At 25.5% G+C, this 13,242-nt stretch overlaps 1 protein-coding gene across 3 annotated transcripts in view; it reads right to left on the bottom strand.

The window, feature by feature from the left end:
• Positions 1 to 13,242, bottom strand: part of LOC100209056 (uncharacterized) — a 112,919-nt gene that overhangs the window by 31,788 nt on the left and 67,889 nt on the right. For all 3 annotated transcript variants that reach the window (XM_065788150.1, XM_065788152.1, XM_065788151.1), the window contains one exon: positions 405 to 547. In XM_065788150.1, the coding sequence (XP_065644222.1) occupies positions 405 to 547 (143 nt within the window). The remainder of the gene's footprint in view (positions 1 to 404; positions 548 to 13,242) is intronic.

Here is a 13,242-nt window from a genome sequence, read left to right as displayed (position 1 = left end):
TTTTATTGATTGCTTAGATTTTTCAACTTGTATTTTATAAAAAAAAATTAATATTTATCAACTTTTTAGGTTCAATATTGCTTAACTCACTCCAAACCATTATAAAATCACCCCCCAAATGTCATTTTCAAAAAAATTTAGTATGAGCTACCCTATTACCACCATTTATTTTTTTCCACCCTAACAAATAGGCTCTATCAAGGAAGTAGACTCATCAATGAATTAGACAGATATGCATCTGCCTAATTCATTGATGGGAACAGAACTGTGGGTCATTTGAAAACTTCTTGAACTTGATGTGACCACTGGACCAGTTATTTAGAAGAAATTTAAAATAAAGAAATTATACAACACTTTATAGTTTTTCAAAATATATTTTAAACTTTTGAAAAAAAAAAGTTTACCCAGATTTAGAAAACTGCAAGTTTTTCATACTCATTTTTAAGAATAGATCCAGCTCTTGTCTTTTTAACTCTTGAAATTTATTAAGGTGATGTTCAAACTCATTCTTCATCATAATAATTTTTTTTTGGGTCTCATTTATTAACTAAAAAAGAAATGTAAGCAATTTGCATATAAAGATTTTTATCCATTATGATAACTTATAACACATAATATATAACATCTATATATATATATATATATATATATATATATATATATATATATATATATATATATATATATATATATATATATATATATATATATATATATATATATATATATATAAATATATATATATATATATATGTTATACCATTTATTCAAAAATACCATGAGAGAGAACAATAGATTTATTTTTGTAGCATGACCTATGATCTATCTAGTTTTAGATTATGTTTTATTTTTTCAGTAAAGTTGATAGGAATGATTGGTCATACCCATTTGAAATAAAGTGTATATTTGGGAGGTTGAGTAGAGGGAGGGGCTTGTTAACATTTTTTTGCTATGTACTTTAATTAAGAGACATTTTTATAATTGTACATTTTTTGTTTAAAGAAAGACTATTTTAAGGTTTTTATCCAAGATTTTTTATCTGTTGTTTTAAATTTCAAACAATAATAAACAACAGCCATTGAAATTGCTTCTCTGACTTCTTAGTTTCTGAAAAGTTTCAATGAAGTTAAAAATTTCACTTTGTTTGTTTCCTAATGAACTCTTATAACCTTTAAATATTTTTCTTACTTCACTTTTTATTTTGCATATTGTTTTTGCCCAACAATCTTGTCTCTAAATGGCAAATCAAAAGTAGAAGAATTCATTAAAGATATTGTGCCTAAAAACATTTATATTCATTAAAATATATTACTATAATATGTATGTCTATATTACTATGTTATGTAAGTAAGTTTATTTAAATTTGGGCTGAATTGCAAATTTATGAGTATTTTGCTATAATATAGTAAACATCTAATTTGCTGGCCAGTATTTTCTTCACCGGCGCATGTCAAATTTTTTTACCATAAGACAACCTCCTATTTCAATATATTGAGCCATAAAAAAATAACAAAGTAGACACAAAGCTATAATATTTGTAGAAATATTTAGAAAATTAACACATAGCATAATCTCTGTAAAACAGCTTTCTTAATAAGCAATTGTGTTATGGGTTATATATTACTTGTTATATATTATTTCAATTCTTTTTCCAATATGAAAAACTTTACAATGAGATATTTTTTTGAAACAATTACTTGTTGACTTTATTTTTATTTACACAAAAGTAAACCAAAATTTAAAAATTTCACAATTTTTTTTGACTCTCTCTCCCCCTCCAACTTCTAAAAACACACATCATGACTTCAAATGGGTAGGACAAACCATTACCATAATCATCTTTACTAAAACAACAAAACATAATCTAAAATCGAATAGATCAAGCAACAAAAATAACACTCATGATATTTTTGAAATATTTGTAAGTGCTTAGGCAGACAGAAACTAGTTTCTGTATACAGAATCCAGGAGATTATCAATAAAGATAAAAAAAAATGCACTCCATAGCAAGAGACCGGCAGATGGTTGCAGCAATTTGAAGGATTATTGCTGAAGACATTAGATACAGATCGTATATTTTTAGAAGAAATGTTTCCCCACCAAAAAAAAATGAAAAAGTAAAAAAAAAACATTTGATTTTCTTTTCTGATAAAAAGAAAGAACCAGATAGTCAAAAGAAGAAACTAAAGGTGGCTCTGCAAAATTAATAATGAACTGCTAATTGTAATGAAAAAAAAAATTCCTGGTACAGTGATGATGCTTGGTGTTGCCAGCAATGTAGGAGATATCATGATTCACAATTTTTTCCACAAGGCTTGAAGGTGACATTTGATGTTTACCTTGAGCTTCTAAGAGAAGTAATGTACTCTGAATAAAACAAGTAGTAAATGAACATCATTTTATCTTTCAACAAGATGGTGCACCAGTACAAAATAACAAAAAGTGCAAGAATTTCTCAGTGGTATTTCTCAATTTTGGTCAACAGAAATTTGACCGCCTAGTTCACCAGATGCAAATACTATAGATTATTATGTATTAAGCATTGAGAGAGAAAAGATAATTGAATCAGTGTTTTTTAAAAGGGCTGATTTGCTCAAAACCCGTTTTTGAGAAACCTAAAAAAAACTCTTTATATCTTTTAATATTAAATATACAGAACTTGTGTAATATATTTTTTAAAAATATATGCAGGAGTAACATCTTAGTACACTTTGATAATTGTTATAACATTTTGTTTGTTAATAATTAATGTATGAAATTTCGAAAAATTGGCCCTTTTAAAAAAAATCGAGTATTTCAGGAAGGAAAACAAATTAAAACTCCGTAAGAAAAATAACTATGTACTTTAAAACAATGTTTTAACGTCCCAGTAATAAACATAATACATATATTTAACTAAATTAGCTATCAATAAGAATTAATCTAGTTCCCCCTCAAAGTCACTATCAGGGAGATTCTCACATTCATTAGTTGGCCAGGAGTACAGCTCGTTATAAAACTCGTTGAATTCTTCAGGAAAGAATTGTTTTAATTTTTTTAAGGTCTTTCACCTTCACTTTTTTCAGAGTAACTTTGCCACTTGGATAAGCCAAACTATCCACCTGCAGAACAGTACCTGTATGTTTGGACATAAAAAAAGTATGACAGAACAAACCATTAATATTGGTGAATGCCTTAATGTAGCCTTTTTTATCATGCTCATATACAAAATGAAACAAGTTACTAATTGAAAAGTGAACCTTCTTTTCTTTTGGGGTATTTTTACCCTTGGTTTCTGAAGAAATGCAAGATTTTTTGTATGGTTTTTGGCTCCAAGCTTTAAAATCAAAAAAATCAGTTGCATCTAAAATTTCTTTCACCGTAAACTTTTGTGATCTGGAGCTGCTAATAATAAGCTCGGTGAGTTGATGCAAGTGATAAAGACGGTCATGTTTTTTTAAAACACTTGAAATTATACCAAAGTCCCTATCACAAGGGAGGAAACTATGCCCTCTCATAGGAAAGAACTGTTCGAGTTTATCAAACCTACCACTGTCAGTTAAGTATAAACAAAAATGTGATAAGGTTTGATTTTTATTTTGTCCACCACAGTTGTCACAAAACAAACGTAATGTATTATACTTTTGTCGAAGTGAGATCAAAAAATCATTTAAAAAAGTCGCAACTTCATTAGGCCCTTTTCTTCCTTGACCTTCATGGTATATATATATGACTTTTTTCTTCTTTAATGTTATGTATAGAAAAAACATTAACTGATAGCTGTCTCATGTAATAAAGTTGTTGGACAGGTATTTTTGGCAAGCTTATCGTCTTCATATAGTCAAATGCCAATAATAGAATGAGCTCCTCCTTTGAGCTATCTTCTGATGCTTCATGTTTTAAAGCATTGTAAAATTTTTTACTCCTGAGCTTATGAGAATCTAAATCTTTTAGCTACATCATTGAGATGTTATGATTTCAATCTAAGATTTAATTCTTTGCACGTGCAACAAGTGTCCACTTGTGGGCGCCCAAACCGAAAGTTGAAATTTGTTTTAAAATGGTACCAGTAAAAATATTTGCTCACTTTTAAATCTGGATTTTTATCACAAAAAAGTTGCCACATTAATTTTACATTTAAACTTGCATTGAGATAATATACTTTTTTGCCTGAGTAATGTGATTCCTTGAGTGGAAATGATCTTATGTGATTACTAACAATGTCATGAACATTCTGAGAAAGACAATTAGTAATACCTTTTCCTATTTTATCTTCAGGGGTTATTCCAATTACCTTAAGGTTCCTTATTCTCCTTAATTGTTTTTCACTAATACTTAAGACAGATAAAAGTGCCCTGCAAAATATTTCTACGTGTATATTGCCTGCAATCACATGATAGGAGAAGCTATTTGGCTGCTTTGGTTTTTCAAGATTCTTTTGATGTGCCGTTCTTCTTTTAACTTTAGTGACATCTATCAATCCTTGAATATAAAAATCTTGTTTGTCTTTGTTTTTTATATCATAAAACTTGGGAAAGATATCCACACAGTTAGCCTCTCCAAAGTTTTCCAAACACTTTTTATTGCACCTTAAAAAAGAAATCAGAAAAATTAATATACAACTAATACAAGCTAGAAAACGCTTTTATTAAAACACACAGCATTATTTATAATCTTAAACGGAGAACAACATTGCCACCAAAGTTGTAGGGAAATAGACCAAATCATATTAAGTGTATTTGACTTTTTAGTGCTTCCACCTATGTTATACTCTCAAGAACTATATAAGCCTAGGCTTACTATAACAAGATAACTATCTGAATGTTAACATTCTGAAAAAATAATTATAACAAAACTTAGGCATATCAAACTACTATTCAAGAAAAGTTTAAAATGTAAAACCTGTAAATTATTTACTTTAAAGTCATTTTACTCATCATACCTGTATAAAACAGGTATACCCATATCTAAGTACTATAGCTGGTTTGAACTTAGGATTAGGTTTTAGGGTTAAAATATTTTGAAGTATGCTATTCTATAAATTTTAGACATATAAACATATAATATATTTAAATTATTTTAAACTTATGCTTTCATGAAATTTGATTAATGTTTCAAAATCTTATAGTATAGTATTTTTTAAAATTTTAGTTGAGTTTCATGTAAACATTAAAGTTATGATAAGTTTAAAATGATTTAAATATACTATATGTAAATCTATAAACAGTGTGTGTATATATATATATATATATATATATATATATATATATATATATATATATATATATATATATATATATATGTATATATATATATATATTCTACATTGGATGTTTGAAACTTACCTGCAAGTAAACTTAGGGTACTTAGATGGGACTTCATTTCCTTTATGATTTATGTATGATTGTCCCATTAAACCTGCTTGCTTTATTTTGTTATGTTTGTAATCACAAGGAAAACTTTCTTTCCTCTTTCTAGGACTTGGAATTACGAGATCCATTAAAATTTTTATAATAACAACAACATACATGAAACTGTTTACATTTTCCGCGTATTGCCCCTAAAAATATGAATCAACTGGAGAGTGAATTTTTTTAAAAAGGGCATATTTGAAGCAAATTTGCCCTTTTAAAAAAAATCAAAAACTTTCAGGTGGCTTTATTTGTGTAAGAATATAAAATTTAATTTTTGACATAAATTGATGAAGCTCATAAAAGGACACAAAACACACAAAAAGTGAATTTAAAAAAAAATGTCAAGTCAGCCCTTTTAAAAAACACTGATTCAATTAGGAATGACAAAAAGTTATTGAAAAGGCATGCTGAAGGACTCTGAAGTCGAATCAAATATATTATTGTAGTAAATAGAGACTTTTTTGAACAACTTAATGTTATATTATGTATGTATATATATATATATATATATATATATATATATATATATATATATATATATATATATATATATATATATATATATATATATATATATATATATATATATAATATTTAAGTGACATCTTTAACATTATGTGTAATAATCTTATAAGCATTAAAACATCATATACGGTATCATACTATTTATTTCTTTTTTATTTTTTTATTTTTTACGTAATATTTCGGCTCATATAGTGAGAGCCATTATCAAACTGATAAAACCGTTAAAAAAAACCGTTTAAAAATTATAATAAACGTAACCAAATGATGTCATTGCAACGTCAGATATTCAACATTTTTAATTTTACAAAAAATGGTTTCCAATGGTGAGTCATCACCAAATTGCCATTGTCACGATTTAAAACGTTTTCTTTAGGTTTTGAACATTGTACACGTTGTATTTCAATGGCCTCACGAATTTTTCTTGTGTAGTTGTTTGAAATAACAGAAAGCGTTTTAGGGTTCTCCCAGTTTATTTTACCATTACAATGTTGTGAATGTTCTACTATTCCAGATGTTTCCCAGTTGGCTTTTGTAACATTATTTTTATGTTCTTGAATTCGTGTGGAAATCTTTTTTCTTGTTTCACCAATATATTTAAATATAATTTGTGAGGCCATTGAAATACAACGTGTACAATGTTCAAAACCTAAAGAAAACGTTTTAAATCGTGACAATGGCAATTTGGTGATGACTCACCATTGGAAACCATTTTTTGTAAAATTAAAAATGTTGAATATCTGACGTTGCAATGACATCATTTGGTTACGTTTATTATAATTTTTAAACGTTTTTTTTTTAACGGTTTTATCAGTTTGATAATGGCTCTCACTATATGAGCCGAAATATTACGTAAAAAATAAAAAAATAAAAAAGAAATAAATAGTATGATACCGTATATGATGTTTTAATGCTTATATATATATATATATATATATATATATATATATATATATATATATATATATATATATATATATATTGAAAATTAAATTACATCAGTTGCAAATTTTAACCGCATTGTAATTTAATTTAATTTAAAAGTAATTTTAAGTCTAAATATCTTTAAATTAAACAATAGTGCTATATAAAAAAAACTATCAATGGAATTTAAATGTTATTTGAAAAAAAAAAAATTTCTTTATTTTATAAAAACTTATACTTCTTATTTATTTCTTAAAACATTTATAACACAACATTATTGTTTTATATTTGCTTTCTCACAATTTAGAGTTTTTTTTTAATGAGGGGGGAACTTTTATGGGTTAATTTCTTAACCATCCAAAAAAAAATGCAACTATCAACAATTTTTTTTCAACACTTTGACTTTTTTTTTTAATTATTCACCTCCCCAAGGCGGAGAAAGCTACAACAATCAAGGAGGCACCTTTTTTTTTTGTGCGGTTTCAACCCCCTCTCAACTCTATAACTCAGAAACACAAACCCCTACAAACAAGGCTGCTTTGCGGAGAAACAAGTTGAGCGTGATACTACCAGAGATATGGTGGAGATTGAACTCAAAACTTCTCGCTTTTCAGCAACATCAAATTTAAAAAAATCATCTATTCTTAAATTTATTATATAAAGTTTACTGAAAAAATTTCTAAAATAATTTTGCCTACAGACTTGATTATGGTTTATCTGGTGCAATGCATACAGTTAAAACCATTAGGCACTTTTGTATATTAACAATTTGAAAATATATAAATATGTAAAAATATGTAAATCTTATTTAAACAAAATTAACACAAACAATCCATCACAACCAAAAATCAAAGAACCTTTGTCTTACTTTAAACTACCGTTTTTAGGAAAAATATCTGATTTAACTAAAAGAAGATTGAATTCAATTGTTAAAAGATATTGCTGTTCTGTAAATTTTAAACTAGTTTTTGTCTCACTAAAAGTTTCAAAATTTTTCTCCTCTAAATATCCTATTCCTCTAGAGTTCAAATCGTTCGTGGTCTACAAATTCGTATGTGCAGGATGTAACTCCTGTTATATAGGCAAAACTACTCGCCATCTCAAGACACGGATAACTGAACATTATAAGAGAGACAAAAAATCACATATCTAAAAACATCTCCATGGTAATGAAAATTGTTTTATGCAATTAAATGAAAAGTGTTTTTCCGTTTTAGATTCAGCATCTAATAAGTTCGAATTAAAACTTAAAGAAAGCATGTTTATAGAATGGTTAAAACCTGGTATGAACTAACAGGTCAACCATGTCCAATTGACACTTTCTGTTTAGTTATTACTTTCTATGTATTTTTTTTATTAACCTATTTTTTCGTCACTTCCTATTTGTTTTTTAGTATGACTTGTTATTCTTATAATAGTTTTCTTGTATTTTTGTAATTAAATTAATAGTTTGTACACAGATAATTACATTTTGTATTGGTATTAAAAAATCACCTATATAGGTATTTCAACAAATTCAAAAATGAAACTTCAACTGAAGATGACTATTGATAGTCGAAACATGTATTGTTTAGGATTAATAAAATGGTTTTATTAACTAAAAAGTTTGTCTTGTTTATTAAAATATATGTATATATATATATATATATATATATATATATATATATATATATATATATATATATATATATATATATATATATAAATATATACATAAATTTATATTCAAATACATATATATATATATATATATATATATATATATATATATATATATATATATATATATATACAAATTTCTACTCAGTGTTGCAAACGCAAAAATGAGTAGAAATTTGTTTAATCAAAAGTTTGTTATTTAACATACTTTTATGATTTGTATTAGGGTTGAAATGTTTTATTGCAATAAATTTATAGTTATTATATAATTTTATAAAATTCATTTTGTTGTTTCAAAAATATGCATTTAATTATCATAATATTTGGGTATTCTTTAAATATTTCAATAAATAATATAAAATAATAAAGACCCACAAGCAAAAATACACAACTCTTCATCAAATTTCTATAATCAAGTTTATCAATTTAAGAATTGCGCATTTCATTAAAAAAGCAACAAATCTCAAGTTGTTATATGTTACTTTACTTACATCACTTTTGTGAAATAACAAGAAGTAGATGTTTTCCGAGTTAGCATGTCTTTTGAGCTTTTGTATAACATATTTCTAGTTTTTACTTCTCTCAACTCTGATGTAAAATATTCACAAAATATAATGATTGAAATCTTTTTTAGGTTAATAAGTTTTATTACTTTTATAAACTGTTTTAAAAAAACAAAAATTTTTTGTGTAAAGATTTTTTACAAAGGCAGGGGAGGGTGTGTGGGGGAAAGAGGCGTTCTACCCCCACAAAGAAGGTAATTTTCAAGTTATAGTCGGTTTTTGACAAATTTAGTCGGCTAGTCAGGTATTTAATACAATTCAGTCGGGTGAATTTTAGTTTCTAAGGACCTTTTTTTATTATTATTTTTAAGAAACCAGTCGGTACTTTTTAATTATTTACCCCCACCCTACCCCCTTCCTTCTCTCATTTTATTCATAAAATTGCCTCTTATTGCATATCAAATTTTTATAAATATAGGAAGATTGTAATGCGTAAAGATTTAATTTTAAACCATCTTTATAAAAGCTACATGTTGCAAATGCACTAGCTGTGTTAAATAATAATAATTTATCTAAAAGTGACATTACTAAACACATTTGATTTGAATGGTCAGAAAATAATAATAAATTAATTTGCTTGGTATGATACTTAAAAACACACATACACACACACACACACACACGCACACACACACACACACACAAATTGCCCACTTTGCAGTATTGGTTGAAAAACCATTTTAAAGTATTGCATAATTTTTTAATTTATTGATTTTAAAGTCAAAAATTGCTCTAGCAAGGTTGTGGTAAGTGAGACTCCAATTTTAAAAGCACTTATTTAAACATAGTTGTGAAATTTATGACCTCAAAATCATTAGTTCTTTATTTTTATTGCTAACTATATTTTTAAATAGTTCAATGTAGCAAAAATAAATTTCTTTTTTTTTTTTTTTTGCCTTTTATTTTTTGCCTTGCATTAATCAATAACGTCTTTAAATCTAAAAAATATAGTAAAATATTATAAATATTCAATAGAATCTTTTTTATAATTTTACAGTTTTTAGTAACTTGTAGGCCAATCTATTAGAAATTAAAAAATCCCCCATCCCTTTTAGAGATAGGGGTGCAAATTATGTTTAGCCTATAACAATGCTTGCTATGGCAATGAACATCAATATGCTTAGCAAATAACAAAATTTTAGAAAACTTTGAAAACAAATTATCATTGTTGCTACATATAGCTACAATAAAAAAACTCAGCAAAATACCAAAAAAAATGTTTTTCAAAGGGGGCTTTCTAAAATTTTTATAATCTGCTTCACAATATTTTACCATAAAACTGTTCATTACAGCTACCTAAATAAGAATTAAAATTTCACCCAAAGATTATAAAATAGTTTATCTTTTATCGAAAATTTCCGCAAAATTTCTTGGGTTGAAAATTTCAGGGAAATTTTCAACCCTAATTTGTATATTGTGTACTTAAATATAATATATTTTATAAATTAAATTTTTTATATTAGATTTTATTTATTATATTACATTAAACATATGTCTGTTTTTTATATATTGTATAATTATTTGTTACATTTTATTATATTTACTATGTCTTTTATATTTATTTTATTTGATATTTGATATTTTATTTTCTTCATGTTATTACTTTACATTATATATTTTATATCTTTATTAAAACTATTTTGACAAGTTATTTGTTTATTACTGTATATTATTCATAAAATAATTTTTTTAATAATATACAGTAATAAACTTTATTTGAAAATTTAGATTCGTAAAGTATTCTAGAATACCTAGAAAATTTAGATTAGTAAAGTATTCTAGAATACCTTGAAAATTTAGATTCGTAAAGTATTTTAGAATACCTAGAAAATTTAGATTAGTAAAGTATTCTAGAATACCTTGAAAATTTAGATTCGTAAAGTATTCTAGAATACCTAGAAAATTTAGATTTGTAAAGTATTCTAGAATACCTAGAAAATTTAGATTAGTAAAGTATTCTAGAATACCTAGAAAATTTAGATTCGTAAAGTATTCTAGAATACCTAGAAAATTTAGATTCGTAAAGTATTCTAGAATACCTAGAAAATTTAGATTCGTAAAGTATTCTAGAATACCTAGAAAATTTAGATTCGTAAAGTATTCTAGAATACCTAGAAAATTTAGATTCGTAAAGTATTCTAGAATACCTAGAAAAACCTAGAAAAAGTTTATATACTTTTATTACTTTTTTAAATTGCAGTATTTAAAAAAAAACTTCCTTTATGAAGAGTTACTTCAAAAAGTTAGCTCCTATAGCAGGGTAATTTTTTTTTCTTAAGAGCAGTACAAACGCTGCACTGTTGCTGGGGTTTTAGTTTTATGTCACATTTTTAAATGTTTAGCAAATTATGATTTTTTGCATCCTTTAATGCAAAGCAATGAGCTGATGAAAAACAGTGTTTGTCAATATTCGTAGTATTACTCAATGCTGTTTGTAACAAGAATTAGACAAAATCAGCTGTGATATTTCTTATCAATATACTATTTTATGCACTTTCAAATAAAGTACAGAATTTTTATACATGATGTAATTGGATATGAATCGCAAAATTGAAAACAATATCCTACTTCCATTTTTTTAAATAAGAGTAGAATTGAATAATTTATGGACATTATCTAACTCGAAAAAGAATCCTCCTTGAAGAGAATTTTTTTATTTTTTTATAAACACGCTATGCAATACAGTTTTCCTTTTTTACAATGCCTGTCCAAAATGTGTTAACTAAAAGATTTAATAACTCAAGATTTTCTTATTGCATTAAGTGGGTCTTAATCCATTTAGAATTATAGAACAGATTGAGCTCCTGCTGTTGATTAAAGAAGTGTTAGTTGTTAAAACCAAAACCAAATAAAACCAAAATGCTGTTAATCTTTATAACATTTACTAAAGCTTTTTAAATATAACACATTAAATATATTATTAATATTATTATTATATTTTAATATTAATTCAAATTGAATTTTAATAGTACTTTTAATAACTTCTCAGTTTTCATAATTCTTATAAGTTTTTATAATTTTTATAATTATCATACCCTAAAATTGCCTAAGTTTGGTCACTTAAGCTTTGAACATCTATCGCGCTTAAATAAAAAATTTTCGATTTTTTTTTCGTGAAACATACAGAAAATTATATTGATAATTGATATTGTAAAAATAAAAAAAATGAAAAATAAAAACTAGAACTGAATATTTAATTAAAAATAAAAACATCTACTTTGACTGAACTTTCAATACCATCTCATAAGTTCGTTTGCTATACAAATAATAATAAGGCATCACAAACTTAACATTACAAATAATGAAAACAAATTTTAAAATGTTGTTTTATTGTAAAACTATGATATAAATTCAGATAATACCAGTAACTAAGGAGGGCGTCGCCTGGGGCTCAAAAAAAAAGTCTTTTGGGGCACTAAAGAAAACAAGAAGGAGCACATAAAAAAAGGCTTTTTTAAATATAAGTAGTAGCATTTTTAATTATTATTGTAATTAGTCAACTATTTTATTACTTTGGTCATTATCACATTTGCTACACCACTGGTTAATAAAATAAAAAATATATTTTTCAATTAATTTAAAAAGGTTTATTAAATTAACAAAAAAACACAACTTTGCTTTAAATGAGTTTTGTATGTTTATTGGCAATTCTTGCACGTATAACCATAGTAGAACAGCAATATCCACACAACCAATCGTCACAGGATTCGTAACGCATTTATAATTGTCGTTGAGTTGTAATTTTATCTCCAAAAATATGTCACAAGCTTGATATTTATTAGAACTCAAAGAACCGTTAGTTAATTTTGAAATTATGAACAAATTTTTTATTCAAATAAGATACCATGATGTGTATCCATTATAAAAATGTCAAAATTTTTTAGTAAATTTACAGGTAAAATTACCGGTAAATTTTACATTCGCAACGCTTATCAACATTTCACAATATTACTGCTAATTGTCTCCTTCATTGTTTATTCGTGAATGACCGAAGTTAGAGTATTTCAAAATTTCAATAATTTTTATATTTAAAGTAGTTAATTTTCAAAAATTATTAATTTTTTTTTGTAAATATAATTAATTTGGTGGTTCTTAATAATACTAAGATTAAATTTGATCATTTATTTTAATAATTTGCTTATTTTAGATTTTATTAGTATGCATTTTTTCAAATTGTTGTT

The sequence above is a fragment of the Hydra vulgaris genome, chromosome 01 (genome assembly GCF_038396675.1).
Source record: "Hydra vulgaris chromosome 01, alternate assembly HydraT2T_AEP".
Taxonomy (NCBI): domain Eukaryota; kingdom Metazoa; phylum Cnidaria; class Hydrozoa; order Anthoathecata; family Hydridae; genus Hydra; species Hydra vulgaris.
This window is presented reverse-complemented; position numbering and strand designations above follow the sequence as displayed.